This window comes from Watersipora subatra, chromosome 4 (assembly GCF_963576615.1).
Source record: "Watersipora subatra chromosome 4, tzWatSuba1.1, whole genome shotgun sequence".
Classification (NCBI taxonomy): domain Eukaryota; kingdom Metazoa; phylum Bryozoa; class Gymnolaemata; order Cheilostomatida; family Watersiporidae; genus Watersipora; species Watersipora subatra.
The window spans coordinates 12362386-12386484 of NC_088711.1; the positions used below are offsets into that span (position 1 = coordinate 12362386).

General features: G+C 35.1%; 1 protein-coding gene across 1 annotated transcript; it reads left to right on the top strand.

Moving 5' to 3' along the window:
- The first annotated feature begins 71 nt into the window (after positions 1–71).
- Positions 72–22099, top strand: LOC137393230 (ribosome biogenesis protein BRX1 homolog). Its single transcript, XM_068079685.1, has 8 exons — positions 72–256; positions 1295–1406; positions 1578–1621; positions 7226–7346; positions 11374–11447; positions 12454–12640; positions 16631–16725; positions 21586–22099. The coding sequence occupies exons 1-8, from the start codon at positions 131–133 to the stop codon at positions 21754–21756; spliced, it is 930 nt and encodes a 309-aa protein (XP_067935786.1). The 5' UTR covers positions 72–130; the 3' UTR covers positions 21757–22099.
- Positions 22100–24099: the final 2000 nt, after the last annotated feature.

Sequence of the window (24099 nt, forward strand, 5' to 3'; positions counted from 1 at the left end):
TTCGATATTTATATTGTAGGTTTTGGTAAATACCCTAAAACCACGAGTACTATTGCTTAGTCGGAGCGTGCCAAAAGTCTAGCAAACTGTGTGGCTACAGACAAAACCAAAGGCTCTGTAAAATTCAAGCATGGCCAAGAAGATGAGCTCCACGAAAAAGAGAAAATCTAGTGTTATTTCAGACAATACCAAGGAATCACAACCGTCTCTTCCATCAACAGTTTTTTCTGACCAGTTGGAGCCCGTGGCAAAAAAGGTTATTTTCAACTTTGTGTAATCGTGAAAAGGTCAACATCAAAAATTCCGGCTGGGATCGTCCCTTGAAAAATCTGTCTGGACTATTAAAATTATTGCAAAATTTCTACCTCTGACTCAAGGAGAAAGGGTGTGTCTTAATTTGTTGGACAGCGGTATCAGGGGTTAGCTAGTTTTTGAAATCTTTTTGATAGTTTTTTGTTTATCAACAGCTTACAGAATGGGCACCCAATACTCAGAATGTTTGTGTGATTATAATATTATCAGTTTATTATATGTACTGTTATATGTCAGTATTATTATGAAAGCTTGATGTTTGTATGGCAAAACGCTGATATAAAGTATCTTAAAAGCAATAATTGACTTCCGTATTCTTTTGGAGTGTGATTCTCCAATTTGTCGTTAGTTGGCAAGTTTGTCATTAAAAAAGTAACCATTGGAGTTAGCGTTTTGTAAATGTAAAATTGTAATTTAGTGTAACAAAATAGCAAACAAGGCATTAATGTTTATATTTAGCAGATAGTCAAGGTCTGAGTGACCTGCATCAGACAATGTTAAGAGGTGAACTTTTGTGGTGGGCGGCCAATGGGGCATATTGGGACAACCTGTGTGGGGCATATTTGGGGCCATTTGAGCCGTTTTGGAAAATGATTCCATCCTACGGCGTTTTCGTGATGACTGTGATTATCTGTTCGTTTTTAGCTTTTAATAGCTTATAATCATATTTTGCACCTACAACACAGTAGAGTAAGACATGGGGATTTTTTTATACCGATTAACTGTAATGTGAATTTTGTTGCAAGTCAATCTTTAAGGCTCATCTCACAAATGAATTGAATTATATTAAGAATTATAAAAATTATAAAAAATTTCAACATGCATCGCATTTGCTAGCTTTCTTCTGTTGCTTGACCTGCACCTGTTACAAATCTTGAAAGTGAATTACTTTTTATGTCAGGGTAGCTTAATGGGGTTTCTGAGGACTCTGCATGATTTATGCGTCTCCGGTTAATCAGTGAAAGCTGTCTATATATTTTAGGGTCGGTGGTCCAATAAGGAACGTGTGCTTGTATTTTCATCTAGAGGTATTGGACATCGTGAGCGTCACCTGATGACTGATCTTAGAGCCTTGATGCCACATTCCAAGCCAGGTAATGCCATGCAGCTCCCTGTTTGTTTGACTAATACTTTGCATACACTGGAGTCACCTGAGTATGAATTATTATTTATAGGTCATATTTCTCCTGTTACCTAGTCTATGTCATGCAGTTTTATTTGCATTATTTATATCATAATAAATATGAAGGAGTCTTCCATTGTAGATTCAAAGATGGAAAAAAGTGAGAAGCTCCTAGAAATCAATGAGGTAAATATGCCTATCTTTGCGTATTATCAACTATTCACTAGGCAATTCTCAACTGTTGAATAGTATAGTATGTTGTTTATATTGTTATATTTATACATGTAGGTAATATATGCAAAAATATATATATACTGGTTAGTTAAAAATTATCTGCTCAAATGTTTAAGCTTGTAAAAGAATTATTTCTGACGAAATGTGATGTCTCTTATTAAATAACAATTCACTGACCTTGGTAAAGTCCTTTACACTATATGATATCCTTTATCAATCACCATAGTTATCTCTGAAGTTTTAATTTTTTCAAAGTTTTTGGCAAGAGAGGAAGTGATGTACAAGACTTATTGCAAGATTCTCACTATTCAAATAGACTTTGAGAACCTGCATCGACTTGACACTCTACACTATATGGAGTTTTTTACGTAGTTTGAAACAAAAATTTTACATAAAATCTTTACATTATGTGGAATTTACATTATATGAATCTCAGTTTTTGTTTGTTAAGTTATAGCGTATCTAGAAATGAAAAATCCGCTTTGCACTGGATATGAACGCAGAACCTCCAGATCTGCAGGCATGTGTACTACCCATTACACTATGCGTCCAACTGGCTATACTAATAAATAATTGTGCGCATATTTATGCACCTGCCAATATTGATGCCAATTGATTAAAATTGAACGCTTCAGCTAGCACTCTTGAATATCATGATTGCATGAGAGATCATGATGCAATCTTTTTTCCTAACTCTGGTTAAAGTTATAATAACGGCTCTTATTTAGGAGCTCAAGTATTACCTTGAGTTACTAAAAAAATTCAAGCTTATATGGGCGGGAGTTCATCGGGTAAAGAAACTTACCCAATTAATAATTAATTCTCTATGCAAAAGTTATTTTATTACACATGTAATGCTGGGCATTCAGCTAGCCTTTACTATAATAAGACCAGTGTATGTCCGTCTATCCGAAGCCACTTTAACGGCATTAGGATAACATTGCCTCATGCAGGAATTGAACTTGAGTAGAGTAGACGCTCCTATAATATAATATGTAAAGTTTTAGCTTCTTATTACGTAAAAAATTTCATACAGCGTAAAGTGTCAAGTCAAGCGAGTTTTAAAATACGATTTAAATGTTATTCTATTTCACCGCACTTACACAAGAAAGACGACGTGCCGTATATTGTTATATATATATATATATATATAAATTGTTCCTCACCCTGGTTAACCCATATGGGTTGTAATTTCTGCTCTAACTCGGGTCTTCTACCAGAGACCTGGGAGTTTGAGCACTCACCTCAGGATCTTAGCTGTTCTCAATAGCGCACTTTTCTGCAACTCACTTGAGTTGATTGCAGCCGATATCTGGGCAAGCCATATTTTATGCACAGGTGTTATTGCACCCAGTGCCCTAATGACTACTGGAAGTACAGTTGGTTTTACATCCCAGCACTTTTCAATCTCTCCTCCAAAAGGGAGATATTTCTCCACTTTTTTTGCTGGCTATATTGTAGTCATTGGGTACTGCTATATCTATTATAGTAGCCCTCTTGTTCTCCTTGTCCACCACCACTATATTTGGTTGGTTTGCTAGGAAATGCTTGTCAGTCCGGATATATAGAAGTCCTAGAGGATCTTAGCGTGGTCATTCTCGTTAACCTTACCAGGAAGCTATTAAGGCCATACTCATCACATAGACATCTGTACACAACACCTGCAACATGATTATGTCGTTCAGCGTGTGCGTTTCCAGCTAGCTGCTTGCATCCACTGATGATGTGTTGGATGGTCTCAGGTGCATCTATTCACAGTCTGCCTCTAGGATCATTACTAATGTAATCAATCTTCGTTTAGAGTTGCCTTGTTGAGAGCACTTGCTCTTGGGCTGCCATGATTAGTGACTCCGTATTGGTTGTTCGGTTTACTTTGTTCAGTCACATACATGTATATGTCTGATAGAGATCGCTAACCCTGGATATTTGTCGCTGGTAAGCACCATGAAGAGGTTTCATGTGCCAGTCAAGTTCCTCATCATCACCATGAAGCTCCATTGTCAGAGCAGCCGGTTGAAACTCAGCTAGCAACCTATCTGTGGTGGCCATGGAGGCTGCATATGCTTTCATGCTTTGTTCTTCCCCTTTCACTGTCTGCTTCACACTTTTGAGTCCCCTACCCCCATCTTTCCCATCGAGATACAACTTAGTAGTATCAGATTTTGGGCGGAGTGCTCCATGTATCATCAGCAGTTTGCAAGCTGCTATATCTGTTTCCTTGATGGCTTCCTCAGTCTACTTTATTATGCCTGCTGGGTCTCTTATTACTGGCAGTACGTAGCTATTTATTGCCATGACTTGATTCCTGGCATTGAGCTGGCTCTGTAGGACCTGTCGAATGCGTTTCTTGTATTCGGTAATGGCTTTGTGACGTACTTCGCTTTCATCGTTGTTGTTGCTTTGCGTAATCCCCAAGTACTTGTACCCTTCTTCTATATCTTTGATGGTACCAATTGGCATTTCTAGGCCATCTATGTGCACAGAATGGTCTTTCTTGAGAATTATATTTTTACATTTCTCAATGCCTAAGGTCATTTCGATGTTCTTGCTGTATACCTGAGTAAGGTGTATTAGCAAATTATTGTTCCTTTTCTTAGCGTACAGCTTGATGCCATCCATGTATGTAGAGAAAGTGGTTTATCTTGGTGCCACTCTTAAACTGGTACCCATATTAAGTCTTCTCCAGCATATTGCCTAGAGGGTTTAGGCATATGCAGAAAAGCAGCGGTGATAAGGACTCAACTTAATAGATGCCTCGCTTGATTTTGACACTTGCCAGCTTTTTGTCATAGCCTCCAGTTCCGTCTTCCATTTAGTCATCAACATCTTGATGAATGCTACTAGATCAGGGTGAACATTGTACAACCTTGAGCATTCAAGAATCCAACTATGGGAAATTAAGCCATATTTATTTTTGTAGTCAATCCAAGCCATGGCAAGATTAGTATGCCTTCTCTAACTGACTTGACAGACTGTCCGATCCACCAGCAACTGATGTTGGGCTCCTCGGGTGTTGCGTCCAATTCCTTCCTGAGCACTGGTCATATAGTGACTCATGTTCTCTTCCAGTTTGTCTGCAACTATTCCTGAGAGCAGTTTTCAGGTGGTGGGCAAGCATGTTATTGGCTGATAGTTCTTGGGAATCGGCCCCTGCTTCGGGTCTTTCATCAGAAGTACAGTTCGTCCTTTGGTCAACCATTCTGGATGGTCACCTTCTTCTATTAGGCATTCCATCTGCTTTGCAATTCTAGTGTTAAGTGATGTCAATTTCTTCAACAAGAAGGCTTGAACCATGTCAGGTCCAGGTGCTGTACAGTTCTTCATACTCTGCACTAGATGTCCACTTTGCTGATGGTGAGTCCTTGTTGAGCCAGAGTGTGTTGGTGGCTCTTCGAGCCTCTTCAGCCAGTTTGCCGTGGTGTTATGAGTTGCCTCTTTCTCCCAGATGGCCTTCCAGAACATTGAAGTGCTGGATTTGGGAGGATCTGGCATTGTCCTCCGTAGTTCACCTTTGAACTGGAATACATTCTCGATGGGTTATTGGTGAACAGTTTGCTCATTATCTTGTTATCCTGCTCTTTGGTGTACCATTTCAGTTTACTGGGTAGACTTGTTATCCTGCTTCATCCGTTTTAAACCAGGAAATGGGCTACAGTTTAAAATGGATGAATGAAATGGACTCGAACTGATAACACAGACCTCATGCAGTGCTACTTTATGAGTGAACCTCGTCGAAAGTGGGGCTACATGGGAAGATTGTGAAAACTGTGGATATAAATACATGTATATATATATGAATATCTATCTTTATATATATACACACATATATATATATATATATATATATATATCACTTCTATGACATTCTAGTTTGTTGTGATAGATTGTCAGATGAGTCGACAAAACAGTTGTGCAATCGTTCATAAATACTCAAAGGCAATCGAATGGTATGTGTTACAGTGTCGGCCACCAATTTGAATGTTTGCTTTTATCCTAATCTTGACCCCTAGATACAAATAGATAACAAACCTTTAGTACCCCTTTTTATAGTAAAAATATTTTGTCGCATTGTTTTATTGTAGGCTTATAAAATATTTGTTATTAGTTTTACTTTGCAGAATAGGCTTTGCTGTTTAGAAAAAATAAGCAATTCGTTGTAAATGAAGGTCGAAGATGTGCGCTCTTCATCAAATTATTTGATGAGGGCAAACTACCGATGACACTTCTATCTCAACAAGAAATGAAAAGTGGCTGCTGACAGAACACTAGTTCTTTTTGCACTTCTATACTTTCGGTTTACGTGAATTAAAAAAAATTTAATCACTTTGTGCGGTATATGTTTTCGCATATTTTAATAGTTACAAGTTGATTGGACTATTATTTCTTGAGATATTGCCAAAACAAAGAGGGTACTTCTAACAGACTGAGAAATTAAAAATGGCTGCCGATAAAACATTAGTTCTTTTTGTACTTCCGGCTCACGTAGGACTACCAAACTTTGATTGCTTTTTGCTGTAAATATTTTCAGCATAATGCAAAAGTTTCAAATTGATTAGACAATTAGTTGTGGGGAATATTTCTGAAGGATGAAAGGCAGTTCTAGCCGACCTAGAGATGATAAATGGCTGCCGTCAGAACATTAGTTTCTAATGACAAACTGATTGAAATTCTTAGTAATGAAGATAAAAACTAGATGAGCTAACTAAAAATCAAACTATCAAAATCAAAAAGCTTCTCATCAACAACTTGAGCTTTACACTGAAATATTTGTTTTTCTATTCTTAAAAATATACACACTTTGTCAGACTCGGTTTATACCAACCATTATGTTTCTTCGTTTTTACCTCTAAAACACCACATCTTTGCAAGAGTGAATAAAAGTTATTTGCTATATTTAATTTCTGTTTTTTGTTATTGAGTTCTACAAGCTCGGAGCTTTACCATGATATTCAGAAGGAGTTCAGAAGGAGTTGTGCTACCCTAATAACCTCCACAGCCTATTGAAAGTTGTTAATAGGTCTAGGATCAGAGGACTTGCTTGCGTATAGAAGAGAAGATTAGACTACAGAGTGTTAAACTGCTGTTAGTGCTTTCTAGCCCATCACACCAGCCTGATTATATGATATAAGAACAATTGGCCTAGAACTGTCACTATATTGTCACTTATAAAACCTTTATGTAAAACACTGTATACACTGATCTATGTTTAGACAGTGTTTATATGACATGAACTTCCACATAGTCTGGTATAAGACCTTTTCTACTAAATATATAAACAATAAATAAAATAAATTCAAATAAAAACAATTAATTAGCCATTTAGACCATCACCAATTCTAGCTGAAAGTTTTTATTTAGCAAATATGTGTTAGAAAAAATAATAGGATTAAAGTTTATGTATTTCCTGTAGCGTTAAATTTTGAACAAAAGTTTTCAGTCCTTGCTTGCCTTGAGGCGCTTTAGAAAGGAGAGTGTCTAAGCAACAGCATGCTTGATTCCAAGAGCTGATAATTCCATGTGTGCTTTGCTTCACAGACAACATCGTTCCATTATTAGATTGCTGAGATGAAGAATTGTAACAAAGTACTTTTCTTTGACTCCAAGAAGAGGAAAGATCTCTATCTATGGGCTGCCAACACTCCTTCGGGACCTTCTGTGAAATTCCTAGTAGAGAATAGTAGGTATTCGTTTAAATTGCAAGACTAGTATAATTAGTTCATACTGCTTTCTTTCACAAAGCACTGTATTATAGTACTAGTGATGTATAATTATATTAATGTATATTAATGTATAATTATACTAGTGATGTATAGTACTAGTGGTGTATAGTACTAGTGCTACATACTACTGTTGATATATAGTGCTAGTGTTATATAGTATTAGTGGTATATAGTACGAGTGGTACATACTAGTGGTGTATAGTACTAGTGATGCATAGGATTAGATTGTGGTAGTGGCCATGAGAATTGTTTGCTAGTATATCTATATTGTCCGATAGTTTAACATATTAGTATTGCTTGTGATTTGTTTGTTAGACACCTTGCTTGCCAGCCCATTTCATTGCTGGTTCAACCATTATTTTAAAATAATAGTAACAGTAGCCAAGCAACATTGTTAATTACATACCCGGCATCAAGTGTTGTACTGTGCTCTTTTTATTCTAACTCGTCTCAGACTATTGTTCCTTAACTACTAGATGAAAGATTACAAACACAAAAATAGAAAAACTCGGTTTTTATATTTTTATGTTCTATATTAGTACAAGACTGTACTAGTCTTGTTAAATCACTTCCTTGGGGTTAATAACTAGTACTGTTGACTGTTCGGCGTAACAATTGTTAAGCTGGCCCAAAACTCAGGTATTGTTTTAGTAAAGATTTTAGTAAAGATCTCCAGCTTTCCAGGAAAGTTACTCAAATTCATTAGGTAATTATTCTATTAGCCTTGCAATGGAATGGGCCCATTGGACAAATAGTCATTACATTGGTTAAAGGTTGACGTGCAACAAAATTCACTTTATAGTTATTTGGTATCAAAGGATTCACCATGTTTAACACAAAAATATAAAACCATGCTTTTCAGTTGTTTGTCATAAGAGTGTTTAGCTCAATTATTTGTGGATATAACTACTGTTTATGTTTGCTCACGCTTTTTGGGTATTTGACCAAAGCGAAAGTTTGTTAAAATATGTTTTTGTAATAACGCATGAATATCTTTGCTGAGAAATGTTTTGTTGAGTCAGACGTTTCATTTCTATTAATTAAGCCATATTATGTTGAAGAATTGAAGATTTATTATTTTTATGTATGTTTTGTCTATATCAAGTGATATTCTGTAGTTTATGTATGTCTTGTCTGTATCAAGTGATAGTCTGTAGTTTATGTATGTCTTGTCTGTATCAATTGATAGTCTGTAGTTTATGTATGTCTTATTTGTATCAAGTGATAGTCTGTAGTTTATGTATATCTTGTTTGTATCAAGTGATAGTCTGTAGTTTATGTATGTCTTGTCTGTATCAATTGATAGTCTGTAGTTTATGTATGTCTTATTTGTATCAAGTGATAGTCTGTAGTTTATGTATATCTTGTTTGTATCAAGTGATAGTCTGTAGTTTATGTATGTCTTGTTTGTATCAAGTGATAGTCTGTAGTTTATGTATGTCTTGTCTGTATCAAATGATAGTCTGTAGTTTATGTATATCTTGTCTGTATCAATTGATAGTCTGTAGTTTATGTATATCTTGTTTGTATCAAGTGATAGTCTGTAGTTTATGTATGTCTTGTCTGTATCAAGTGATAGTCTGTAGTTTATGTATATCTTGTTTGTATCAAGTGATAGTCTGTAGTTTATGTATGTCTTGTTTGTATCAAGTGATAGTCTGTAGTTTATGTATGTCTTGTCTGTATCAAGTGATAGTCTGTAGTTTATGTATATCTTGTTTGTATCAATTGATAGTCTGTAGTTTATGTATATCTTGTCTGTATCAATTGATAGTCTGTAGTTTATGTATATCTTGTTTGTATCAAGTGATAGTCTGTAGTTTATGTATGTCTTGTCTGTATCAATTGATAGTCTGTAGTTTATGTATGTCTTATTTGTATCAAGTGATAGTCTGTAGTTTATGTATATCTTGTCTGTATCAATTGATAGTCTGTAGTTTATGTATATCTTGTCTGTATCAAGTGATAGTCTGTAGTTTATGTATGTCTTGTCTGTATCAATTGATAGTCTGTAGTTTATGTATGTCTTATTTGTATCAAGTGATAGTCTGTAGTTTATGTATATCTTGTTTGTATCAAGTGATAGTCTGTAGTTTATGTATGTCTTGTTTGTATCAAGTGATAGTCTGTAGTTTATGTATGTCTTGTCTGTATCAAGTGATAGTCTGTAGTTTATGTATATCTTGTTTGTATCAATTGATAGTCTGTAGTTTATGTATATCTTGTCTGTATCAATTGATAGTCTGTAGTTTATGTATGTCTGGTCTGTATCAATAGATAGTCTGTAGTTTATGTATGTCTTGTCTGTATCAAATGATAGTCTGTAGTTTATGTATATCTTGTCTGTATCAATTGATAGTCTGTAGTTTATGTATATCTTGTTTGTATCAAGTGATAGTCTGTAGTTTATGTATGTCTTGTCTGTATCAAGTGATAGTCTGTAGTTTATGTATATCTTGTTTGTATCAATTGATAGTCTGTAGTTTATGTATATCTTGTCTGTATCAATTGATAGTCTGTAGTTTATGTATATCTTGTTTATATCAAGTGATAGTCTGTAGTTTATGTATATCTTGTCTGTATCAATTGATAGTCTGTAGTTTATGTATGTCTGGTCTGTATCAATAGATAGTCTGTAGTTTATGTATGTCTTGTCTGTATCAAATGATAGTCTGTAGTTTATGTATATCTTGTCTGTATCAATTGATAGTCTGTAGTTTATGTATATCTTGTTTGTATCAAGTGATAGTCTGTAGTTTATGTATGTCTTGTCTGTATCAAGTGATAGTCTGTAGTTTATGTATGTCTGGTCTGTATCAATAGATAGTCTGTAGTTTATGTATGTCTTGTCTGTATCAAATGATAGTCTGTAGTTTATGTATATCTTGTCTGTATCAATTGATAGTCTGTAGTTTATGTATATCTTGTTTGTATCAAGTGATAGTCTGTAGTTTATGTATGTCTTGTCTGTATCAAATGATAGTCTGTAGTTTATGTATATCTTGTTTGTATCAATTGATAGTCTGTAGTTTATGTATATCTTGTCTGTATCAATTGATAGTCTGTAGTTTATGTATGTCTGGTCTGTATCAATAGATAGTCTGTAGTTTATGTATGTCTTGTCTGTATCAAATGATAGTCTGTAGTTTATGTATATCTTGTCTGTATCAATTGATAGTCTGTAGTTTATGTATATCTTGTTTGTATCAAGTGATAGTCTGTAGTTTATGTATGTCTTGTCTGTATCAAGTGATAGTCTGTAGTTTATGTATATCTTGTTTGTATCAATTGATAGTCTGTAGTTTATGTATATCTTGTCTGTATCAATTGATAGTCTGTAGTTTATGTATGTCTGGTCTGTATCAATAGATAGTCTGTAGTTTATGTATGTCTTGTCTGTATCAAATGATAGTCTGTAGTTTATGTATGTCTGGTCTGTATCAATTGATAGTCTTTAGTTTATGTATTTCTTGTTTGTATTAAGTGATAGTCTGTAGTTTATGTATGTCTTGTCTGTATCAAGTGATAGTCTGTAGTTCATGCAATAGAAAATTATTCGACAAATTGCCTAATATTTGAGATTTTAAACTGTATGGATATTTGATGTATTATATTAGCCAAATGCTTGTTTGAAATAAAATTTGTTAAAAAATTTGTGATTTCCTCGTTTCTGATTAGCTCCGATCAACACTGGTCTAAATTCGAATGCTTTGCAACCATAGTTCATAGTTAATATCATATAATGGCATATAGTACTTTGCTGTATGTAACAGATTACATGAACATATCGTTCATTACTGAATGTAACAGATTACATAAACATATCATACCTTTGTTCTACGTAACAGATTTCAATTTTTTTTAATAATTGTCTAATAAATGAATTTTGTGATAATATTCTCTAATTATATTATTTTTAATGTTATTGACTATGAATAGACTCTGGTTGTGTTGTTGTTGATATTGTTTAAACTGTGGTTACAGTTCACACCATGGATGAGCTCAAATTGACAGGAAACTGCTTGCGTGGATCTAGACCAATTTTATCCTTTGAAAAGGTGAATGTCCCTAGAGCTCGAGCATATATCATCTACATGTATATCATAATATCATCTACGAAACTGATTTTTTGGCTAAGGCATAGTCGCCTTACATAAAACTAGTCACTAGATAGAATGGCTTGTTGTTACTTTTGTTTGTGATATGTTCCAAACTATAAAAAATTTGACAAAATTTTATAATATATTTCAAATTTTATTAAACTCAGTGTGTATTACACATTTGTCTTTGAGGTTGGAAGAACTTCTTTTTTGAGTTTCAGCCTCATGTAAGTCTATCAGCTACAGATATAACTCTGATAAGCCTTTATTGAAAAGTGGTATTAATACCTTTGTTTCTTTACTATAGTCACATGTACAAACAACCTAAGTTGTCAATTAATACTCGGTCAGTTTTTGTCCCTGTGATAACAATAAAATAGTGCTAAAAACAAAATGTGTGCGCGTTGAACGTTACGCTCTGTAATGATGTTGAAGTTGTCCCCTTTTTATTACAGGTGTGATCAGTTAGTTTGCTTACCGGTTTCTTTCACGCATAATAAATCACTCAGTTATTAATTTATAAAATTGTTCAACAAAATATGATGCTTTTAACATTTTAGGAATTAACAAACATTCTGTGACACAGCCAAACTTCAATATACAAAATTGAATCGTCAAGTATGAGAGCGAATATTTCCATAAACATACGCTGTACACGGTTTAATTCATTTGACAGCCATTAAAAAACCAACCTCAACTATTTCGAGTGTCTACATATAAAATTGAAACAAACGCATTATATGAAACTAAATATAAATGAATAGTTGTAAATAGACCTAAATTTAAAAACTAAATTAATCCAGTACTAAAAGTTAATAGTTTTGTTTGTTAAGAAGTTTTGTTTTCTATGATTTGAAATTACTCATATATCAGTTGTCTTGCTGTGATTCAGTCTTGATTTTCCCATCTCTGTTATGTTTCTCCTCATGATAACTTTTTGACCCTTCTGTATACTTTATCCCAGGCATTTGACTCGGTTCCACATTACCAACTGCTGAAAGAGCTTTTCACACAGATATTCGGGACGCCCAATAACCACCCTAAAAGCCAGCCGTTCGTGGATAATGTCTATACATTCTCAATATGCGACAATCGTATTTGGTTCCGGAACTTTCAAATAGTGGAGGAGTCTGGGTCTTTGGTTGAGATAGGTGAGCGTGCTTGTGAGATGGTGAAGCTTTTGAAATTAGGGATTTTTCTCACAAAATATTGAATGATGTAAAGCTTCTTATAATAATGGTGGGAATTGCATGTCTCTGAGTAGTAAATACATAGAATCAATCCGATATGTTGGTACTTAGTAGTACATGTAACAGCGTTAATCGTACTAGTAACAGTGATAATCGTACATGTAACAGTGTTAATCGTACTACTAACAGTGTTAATCGTACTAGTAACAGTGTTAATCGTACATGTAACAGTGGTAATCGTACTAGTGACAGTAATAATCGTACTAGTAACAGTGTTAATCGTACTAGTAACAGTGATAATCGTACTAGTAACAGTGTTAATCGTACTAGTAACAGTGTTAATCGTACTAGTAGCAGTGATAATCGTACTAGTAACAGTGATAATCGTACTAGTAACAATAATAATCGTACTAGTAACAGTAATAATTGTACTAGTAACAGTGATAATCGTACTAGTAACAGTGATAATCGTACTAGTAACAATAATAATCGTACTAGTAACAGTGATAATCGTACTAGTAACAGCGTTAATCGTACATGTAACAGTGTTAATCGTACTACTAACAGTGTTAATCGTACTAGTAACAGTGTTAATCGTACATGTAACAGTGGTAATCGTACTAGTAACAGTAATAATCGTACTAGTAACAGTGTTAATCGTACTAGTAACAGTGATAATCGTACTAGTAACAGTGTTAATCGTACTAGTAACAGTGTTAATCGTACTAGTAGCAGTGATAATCGTACTAGTAACAGTGATAATCGTACTAGTAACAATAATAATCGTACTAGTAACAGTAATAATTGTACTAGTAACAGTGATAATCGTACTAGTAACAGTGTTAATCGTACTAGTAACAGTGTTAATCGTATTAGTAACAGTGTTAAACGTACTAGTAACAGTGTTAATCGTACTAGTAACAGTGTTAATCGTACTAGTAACAGTGTTAATCGTACTAGTAACAGTGTTAATCGTACTAGTAACAGTGTTAATCGTACTAGTAACAGTAATAATTGTAGTAATATTCTGAGCAGCAAATGAAAAAATGAACTTTACCTTGCCAGTTCACCAATGTTTGACATATAATTAATCTATATCTATAAAACTCAATATTTGTTTTCTATCATTATATCCAGCGATTTTCGATTAAAATTTAGCTATAAAAAATTTCCACCGTACTGGAATTGAACTGATGACGATTGCAATTGCAGTTTGCAAACGCGCACACCTAACCGCAAGGCTAAGCCTCTGTTATCATAGTAAGCTCATCTACGATATCCTTACCGCGATTGAAGCTAAACATGTACGATTTGTTATGAATTAATATTACCTTTTGCATTTGTTCTTTTGAATTTTTTAAAAAGCCATTTCAAAATCCATCAGTAATTTTCTTTATTTGTAATTTTCAATTGTGTCATTTCGATTTCAAATGTTCCGTTACAGTGCAACTGTAACGGCGCAATTTAAATCTTCGATTCCCGGTTATTGCAAAGGGCAATGGCTAAAAGTTGTAAAACGAAAAAATGTTCAAATGGACATTCTCGAGTAGGAATTGCCTATACATTCTCTCTCAGTTCGATCAGACAGAGTCTCGTGCATTTCACTAATGCATTTATATTTGATACCTCATTTTTGCTTTTGTGCCAGTATCGACTGTCGAGAATTACCAGTATCCTCGTATGTACAATTTTGATGGATGGCTTCTGCGGAAACAGTAACCTTTTTTATACACACCCTTCTATGTACTCTTTGTTATTATTGATTCAACATATTCGTGATTTGTATTCTGTTTTATTTGTTCGTTTTAATTGTACAGTGCACCCTCGAGATACGATGTTAATCCGTTCCACGGCTAGCATCGTATGGCGAAAAAATCGTATGTCCGGGTATAGAAACCATTGTAATTATACAATGGAAAAATGCAAGGTAAAAATCGTCCAAATTTTTATAAAAATGCGATACATATTGAAAATTAGTAACAAAATAGTATGTTAATTTATGTTTTAGTATGTATTTTAAATTAGTTTACTGAATTTCAACTTATTATCACGAAATTTTATCCTTCATAAGTTTCTATCTTCACTTTTATTATAAGATTTAGTGTGTCTGGTTGAAACCTTTTTCAACCAGAGTTCAATACGAAAGGCCGAGCGATGCAGTTATCGAAAGCGGCCTCGCACACACCTGACCATTTAATGGCTACCGAAAAGAAAAATGAAATTTTATTTACTATTATACAGGACGTACATACCTTCGGAGTAACGTGACTTGAGCTGGTACATGTTGCGAATAAAGCAGAGAGGAGGTAAAAACGTAGCAATGTTAATTATGTTGCTGTACACTTGAAGGTTAATTTAATACGTAATGAAATGGAATTTTTAGCAGGCGAAAGAAAGTTGTCTAGTCCTGTCCAATTTTTCTTCTGATTTAAAAGAAAAGATGCTGGTGCAATGCAGAAAACTGCTAGCTTGCTAACGCTTGTAGAAGGATCCAAAGAAGGTGTTACTGTAGTTTTTCTTGTATGAAACGTGCTCAAGAATCAATATAACCATACGTACAAAGTTTGTACGTATTTATACGCTAGGGGACAAGGCTCTAACAAGTTTCAGAAAGTAATGTGAATGCATCAACTATCTTGAGTAGCTAGTTCTATGAGTTACATACAAACGATGAATTGTATTCACATAGGAGATAACAAGCCCATCTGCAAAAACATGGTTAAACAAGAAAATAAAACAAAATCAAAAGGAAACAAATAAAATGAATAAAATATGAAAACGGGCCACACAAGAGATAAATAATATATATTATACATGTATTGTTTTAATGTACCATTCCACATCAGTAAATTAAACACTTGAAACATTTCTGCCAATGTGGGGGTTTTCTGTATCTTCTATCTCCTCTACCTTATTAATTGGTTGCTCCTTTTGAATGCCGATCGCGTGCATGGCCTTCTAACTCCTTCAAATCTTCAGTCGTAAGCTTCTTCTTGTGCTTGCTTTAATGGAGTTCTTTTTTAATAATAATTGCAAATGCTGATTGGTTGCAATCATATTCCTTGGCAATGTTTATAATACGGATGCCTTCTTCTTATTTACAACATCCAACTTCGTTGACATAGAAATCATTTTGCCTTCGTTTTGTGTCAGTCTCAGATTCCATAGCTAACGAATTAAGTGTAGATACTCGTAGTTATATACGTATGCTGACTAAAAGTTTATAGTAAAAGATATTATAACGCTACAAATGAATATTTCCTCTGCCTTGAGTATTTTACACGAAATTTTCCACGCGGAATTCTGACATAGAGAAATCGATCATCGTGTCTCTTCTAAACGTTTGGAAAATGTTTTCGGCGTACTATGTTTCGGTGTCTTTTTTTATTTCGACGTGCGTTATGAGCACACCGACCGCCAAATTTTAACTCGGGCGAAACTTTTCTCACAATCGTATGGTGAAATAAAATTCGTATAGCGAGGTGAAGATCTCACAATGTTTGACTTCGTAAGGTGGAAAAATCGTATATCAGGGTAATCGTATCTCGAGGGTACACTGTATTAGTATCAATCCACTTGTTATTGTAACAAACCATACTTTATCTAGCCATTACCTGGTAATTATTTCACATTTAAATACCTTTACAGCTGTTCTAGTTTTTCTCTTGATTTATTTGAACCGCACAAAACACTTTTCTCATGATATGAAGTTTAAAAGTTATGATGGTAATGTTAAATAAAAGTGAATTTTCTATGCAAAGGTTTGTTTATTACCTAGTTATATAGACTAGTTATATAGTGTATCCAACAGTCTATATATATATATAAATCTCAGTGTCTGTCTTTTGTTCAACCCTGTGTCCAGTTATCTGTTAGGTAAATCTATATGCATATAAAAGAGTATATCTAGCTTTTCAGCATATTGTATTTATGCCTGTATCTATCCTACAGGCCCGCGATTCGTTCTTAACCCAGTCAAAATCTTTGCTGGTAGTTTTGGAGGAGCGACTCTTTGGCAAAATCCCCACTACACTTCACCTAATTTGGTAAGAGGCTTTTAATAAGCTTGTTCTTGCACACGGCCTATCTCCCTGCATCTCTATGTACTTGATGAAAAGACTCGCTTTGTTCTCTAATGACTGCACTGTAATCCTCATCTGATATTGTAACATAAACACAGCTGGTTTTTATTTTTTTCTACATCTGTATATATATCTCAGTGTTTTTTTTCAATCCCTGTGACAGTTATAGCAATTTTAATCTAGCAATGAAAAATCCGCATGGCACTAGATCTGATCTCGGGACCTTCAGATTTATAGGTGACGAAGTTAACCATTAAGCTACACGGAATACAATAGATTTATTGGGTCATTAGTCATTACATCGATTAAGATACTCACGCTTAAATCACTTCCTTGGGGTTATTAACTAGCACTGTTGACTGTAACGATTATTAAGCTGGCCCAAAACTCGGGTATTGTTTTAGTAAAGATTTTAGTAAAAATCTCCAGCTTTCCAGGAAAGTTACTCAAATTCATTAGGTAATTATTCTATTAGCCTTGCAATGAAATGGACCCATTGGACAAATAGTCATTACATTGGTTAAAGGTTGGCGTGCAACAAAATTCACATTACAGTTATGTGGTATCAAAGGATTCACCATGTTTTATTCTGCTGTGTTGTAGGTGCAAAATATGTGAAAATGTGATTACAAGCTCTTAAAAGCTCAAAAACGAACAGTTAATAGCCGCCATCACAAAACCCCTGTAGATTGAAATCAGTTTATTTCTCTGACATAGTCATTACATTTGGTTATTGTTTTGTCACGTGATGTTCTCATGTAAATTGAAAGGCCAATAAAAGGCTCAATATAAAACTTCTCGTAGCACTAGTTCATGACAAACACTTTGGGTTTTACCGAAAATAATACCCTTACCAATATGCCCTTATAATATGCCTTTACCAAATATAGACGCTCGCTAGTTTACAGTTTTGCTTCGGCTTGGTCTAATCCTAATCGTCTAATCATAATCTGATTATGTGACCCATACTTCCTGCCAAACAGCGCGAATAATTTCTGCAACATTTTTCGACTATCACAAGTGACCAACAGGCTTGTCATGTTTATCAGAGGATGATATGCACTCCTTCGAGCTAAGGTTAAAAAATTAAACGAATTTTTAAGGTAGGTTTGGAAATATCAGTGCTCAAAGTAGCAGCATTAAAATGATGATGAAATAGACGCGTAAGAACAATAGACATGGTTTTATTGAATGCGTGAAGTATATTTGTGAAAATATTTCGACGAATGAGGTTGTGTGAGAGTGTAAACAGAAGCTATCTTGTACAACTACGTTCCATTTGAGCCGTTTTGGAAAGAGATTCTAATCTACGGCGGTTTCGCGATGGCTGCGATTAACTGTTCATTTTTTAGCTTTTAAGAGCTTGTAATCACATTTCCACATATTTTGCACCTACAACACAGCAGAGTAAGACATGGTAAATCTTTTGATATCAAATAACTGTAATGCGAATTTTGTTGCAAGTCAACCTTCAAGATACTCAAATGCACTTGCTTGGGGTTAATAATTTGCACTGGTGACCGTTACATGTAAGGATTGTTAAAGGTTGACCTGCAACAAAATTCACTTTACAGTTATTTGGTATCAAAAGATTCACCATGTCTTACCCTGTTGTGTTGTAGGTGCCAAATATGTGGAAATGTGATTACAAGCTCTTAAAAGCTCAAAAACGAAAAGCCGCCGTAGATTGGAATCTCTTTATTTCTCTGACGTTGTCATTACAGTTTGGTTATTGTCTTGTCACGTAATGTTCTCGCTTGAATTGAAAGGCTAATAAAAAGCTCAATATAAAACCTATCGTAGCACTAGTTTATGACAAACATTTCGGGTTTTACCGAAGACCCCGTATCAAATATAGATGCTCGCTACTTTACAGTTTTGTTTTGGCTTGGTCTAATCAGCAAGTCGTAATCTGATCATGTTACTCAATACTTCGCAAATAATTTCTGCAGCACTTTTCGAGTATCACAGGTGACCAACAGGCTCGTCATGATTATCAGACAATGATATGTACTCCTTCGAGCTAAGGTTAAAAAATTAATCAAGTTTTTATGGTAAGTTATAAGATATCGCTGCTAAAATAAACAGCGTTACAATGACGATAAAACAGACGCGTAAGAACAATAGACATGGTTTTATTGAATGTGTGAAGTATATTTATGAAAGTATTTCGACGAATAAGAACGCAGGAAAGTGTAAACAGAAACAATCTACCACAACTACGTCACATTTGAGCCGTTTTGGAAAGAGAATCCAAACTACGGCGGTCTCGTGTGGCTGCGATTAACTGTTCGTTTTTTAGCTTTTAACAGCTTGTAATCACATTTCCACATATTTTGCACCTACAACACAGCAGAATAAGACATAGTGAATCTTTTGATACCAAATAACTGTAATGTGAATTTTGTTGCAAGTCATCCTTTAAGCTGGCCCAAAACGCAGGCGTTGTTTTAGTAAAGATTTTAGTAAAGATATCCAGCTTTCTGCCGTAAGTTACACAAATTCATCTAGTAATTTATACAAACCATTTTATAGGTCAGGGGTGTAGTTCGCTATTGTCATAGGGGTAGTGAGACACACCTCAACGCATTAAAAAAATTTTGAATATTATAATTCTCGTAATTGGTTTAGTGAAGTCGTTGTTCATTATTCTGTTTAATCATCTACAGCACACTTACTGTCGTTTCTATAGAACCCAACATAGATGTCCTTAGTCCTGTCTACTGTCTTCATTACTGATATGTTGCTATCTTACCAATCAGTAAGCAGTGACTCACTCAGCATTGGTTAGACTGCCAACAACATTACAATGTGAACTGGAAAAATGAACTTGGTTTAATCACAGTGACGCACCTACTGCAAGTTTTTACTAAAGTGGAGGATTAAAAATTTTTGTTAACCAATTTTTAAGTGTCTTTGGTTTAGCACAGCAATCTTTCATACAGCACTTCAGTAACACAGTAAATTACTGTACTTGAGATTATTAAAGTATGGCACGTTTTATGGAGTGCCCAGGAAGCTTGGGTCGAATATATGGTGGGAGATTTGATTCCCTATAATGCATAAAAAACCAGCTAACTTTTATGGTATCGCAATTCATCTATCTCTATATTCACACATAAAATCATAGACTATATTTACGAAGTTCTTGTACTGCATCAAAATCTATGTCCACTAGTCTATCATGACATCCCTTCACTTCTCAATGTCCAAAAAACGATAATAAAACAATACATAGGCCGCACCTTTGTATAGGCCGCATAACTCAGGACGGTACTTTTTAACACGGCAGCAACTTTGCTGTTTAAAACGGAACAGTGCCTAACGGCACTGTTTCGTATTAACCGACGCTTTTTAACCCAGTGCCTAACGGAACAGTACCGTTAGGCATTGTTTCATTTTTTCTTTCACCGCTGGAGGCGCACTAACCAGAGATTCCGGTTAATGTGCCCTAGCAGTGAAAGAAAAAGCCACAGAATAGCCGCACCCTTATATAAGCCGCATGGCTCAAATCATCAGAAAAAAATAGTGGCTAATAGTCTGAAAAATACGATAGTCTAGAATCGTGTTATGGATGAATCAGACAATGACAGTTTAGTTACTTCTCAAAAGGTGCCACAAGTCTTTCTCAGGCAGCCTTTAGTAAAGCTGATTAAATAAGACCTGAATATAACTGTAGCCCCTACCCTTAGGTGAAATCAAAAGGTGTGTAACTGCGATTTCATGCTTGCCGAGTTATGGCGTATGGTGGCAACAATAGAGGAAGATGAAAACAGGAAACTATACAAGATATAGAGGTGCATCATATTAGTGTAGCAGCTAAATTGTTTGTAACAAGAACTGGTCTTAGAAGTCTCATTCTTAGACAGCGCTGTCGTAAAGAGGTACTTCGGTATTTGCTGCGGAAATATTTTCAACTTTCTTGTATACTATCACATATCATCGAATTCAGTGAATGTTTTTTGAAACAATTATAATATTATTTGTTCACTTTGAGTGTTTGGTGAACAGGTTTTAACTCTGCGTATCGCAAGCCGCGTGGTGCGGTTTTAGTAGTATTCGTACAAAACGTTACTAACTAGTGAGTAGTTGATTAATTAATTGGCCTATCCTGTCCGTACTTAAATCAAAGGAAACGATCATCTGTCTGCATTGAGCCAATAGGTGGGCAGCCCACCATGAGCTTAATCTCACTTTGCAAAAGCTTTATTTTATATCGCGATTGCTTCTTCACAATGACCAGTCATTTTAGACGCATTACTGCTGCGGAGGTTTCCAATGTTTCCATTTCCAGTGTAGATCAATGAACTTCTTATTGATCTTATCTATTGAACAATACTACTACTGAGAGTAAATATTTTATTTTTAGCAATAATAATGCCATAATAATTTTGGTAACTCGTTCAACTCGGAATCTCCTCACAGTAGTAGCGAAAATGGCTGTAAGTGTCCGATCTCATTCTGTCACACATTTGTAGCCATTTTTATGGCGTCAGCTGAAGTAAAATTTTTGTGCTGCTTAATTTGGTATCGAAATATTTTCATTAGGCCTTTTGTTACAAAAGTTATGACAATTTATATGGGCCCTTGTCAAATATAGTTCTTCACAGAACATTTAATTGTCCTGGTAAAAGAATTAATTTGATAGTGAAAGAGTTAAATTTTGCAATTGATGTTAGTGGTTTTAGTAGCCAGAATATCTTTTTCATCAATGATAGTGCTCCGTAATTAACTTAGTGGCTAGTTTACAACGAAAATTGAAGCAACAGAGGTGAATTTATGCTTGTAGTAACATATTGTTTACTCTAGTTTTCTACCTCGCAGTATCGAAGGGTGATGCGCCAGAAGCTAGCACAGAAGTACCATATCAAGAATTACAACAAGGATAAAAATGAAACTCGCAAAGCCAACCTAGGACCTTCCTACAAAAAAGACATTACCCATGATGTCTTCACAACCATAGATGGTGTCAAGCTATCCAAATCCTCTTTATGATTGCTGAATTATCATAGTGCTATGGTAGTTTTCTTCTCCTTTCTTTATCCATTTATGGGAGCATGATATTTTATGTTTATCATTAACAGTTGTAGACCCAAAGTCTCACTAATCAAGCCAGCCATTCATGATAATGTTTATTCTGAGCATGTATAATGCCAGAGCAAAACCCATAAACTGTGGGAATATATTCATCAGGATATAATTATAACAAACAGAAGGGTATAAGAGATAACTCGTCACTTTTTAAGGCTCGTGTTATTTTTTCGGCTTATGCAGTCTGTCTTCTGTTTTTGGTGAATGTTTTACTTTCGATATAAACACAGAATGGTGACCATTGGTATTTCTGTTCATTTCTCTCGGGTAATATCTATAACAGATGAATAGTCTCCATTGCATATTGTTATAGGTTTAGGTTCTGTACACTAGCGTGTTATAGGTATAAGTTCTGTACACTAGCATGTTATAGGTTTAAGTTCTGTACACTAGTGTGTTATAGGATTAAGTTCTGTACACTAGTGTGTTATAGGTTTAAGTTCTGTACACTAGTGTGTTATAGGTTTAAGTTCTGTACCCTAGTGTGTTATAGGATTAAGTTCTGTACACTAGTGTGTTATAGGTTTAAGTTCTGTACACTAGCATGTTATAGGTTTAAGTTCTGTACACTAGTGTGTTATAGGTTTAAGTTCTGTACACTAGCGTGTTATAGGTTTAAGTTCTGTACACCAGTGTGTTATAGGTTCGAGTTCTGTACACTAGTGTGTTATAGGATTAAGTTCTGTACACTAGCGTGTTATAGGTTTAAGTTCTGTACACCGGCGTGTTATAGGTTCAAGTTCTGTACCCTAGTGTGTTATAGGTTTAAGCTCTGTACACTAGCGTGTTATAGGATTAAGTTCTGTACACTAGTGTGTTATAGGATTAAGTTCTGTACACTAGCGTGTTATAGGTATAAGTTCTGTACACTAGCGTGTTATAGGATTAAGTTCTGTACACTAGCGTGTTATAGGTTTAAGCTCTGTACACTAGCGTGTTAAAGGTTTAAGTTCTGTACACTAGCGTGTTATAGGTTTAAGCTCTGTACACTAGCGTGTTAAAGGTTTAAGTTCTGTACACTAGCGTGTTATAGGTTTAAGCTCTGTACACTAGCGTGTTAAAGGTTTAAGTTCTGTACACTAGCGTGTTATAGGTTTAAGCTCTGTACACTAGCGTGTTATAGGTTTAAGTTCTGTACACTAGCGTGTTATAGGTTTAAGTTCTGTACACTAGCGTGTTATAGGTTTAAGTTCTGTACACTAGCGTGTTATAGGTTTAAGTTCTGTACACTAGCGTGTTATAGGTTTAAGCTCTGTACACTAGCGTGTTAAAGGTTTAAGTTCTGTACACTAGTGTGTTATAGGTTTAAGCTCTGTACACTAGCGTGTTAAAGGTTTAAGTTCTGTACGCTAGCGTGTTATAGGTTTAAGTTCTGTACACCGGCGTGTTATAGGTTCAAGTTCTGTACCCTAGCGTGTTAAAGGTTTAAGTTCTGTACCCTAGTGTGTTAAAGGTTTAAGTTCTGTACACTAGCGTGTCAGAGGTTTAAGCATTTTTCTCAACTACCAGTTACCTTCCTGGACCCCGATTTTCTGAACCAGCGGACCAACTAGGGTCTGACAGCTTGTCCATTCTTTTTGTAGACGACAGAAATCCATAAGCTTCTTTCCATTTTTTGCTTCTTGAACAAGCCTACAGGTTGGAAAGTGATAAATTATGAGTTTTTCTCGTTAAGAAGTTTCCTTTATGCATGGTTCCCGAGGTAGAGATCTATGTTATACTCATATACCTTCATAGTCTGCTGTAAGTTTTCTCCACATAAGGAAATCATGCTTTTAGGACAGCGGGGTGGGGAGTCACCTTTGGCAGGAAGTACCTTCTTTCCTGCTGGTATAAATATTACGTTGCTTGTCAAATCTAATTAAGAAATTTGGCTATTCTAGTATGGAAAATAAATATACTTGCGGGAAAACGTGACCCCATTTATTGATCCTTAGCTTTTTTACCCACTTTCATCTACCCCAGCTTCTTGTGGCCAGCTCTCCTTTTACTGTACCTTAGCTCTGTGCTAGCCCTAGCTCCTTTTACACATCTTTAGCTTCCTTTGTCTACCCCACCCTTTGCTCCTTTCACAACCTGTTAGCTTCTTTCACCAATTCCCAGCTACTTTTAGATATTCTTAACTGCTTTTACCCGACTTCAGCTCCTGACAACCACTCCTAGCTCCTTTTGCTTACATTACTTTTGCTCCTTTGGCTCATTTTATGTCGTGGTCACCTCTTGTGGTGTTCCTGACATATTCTGCTT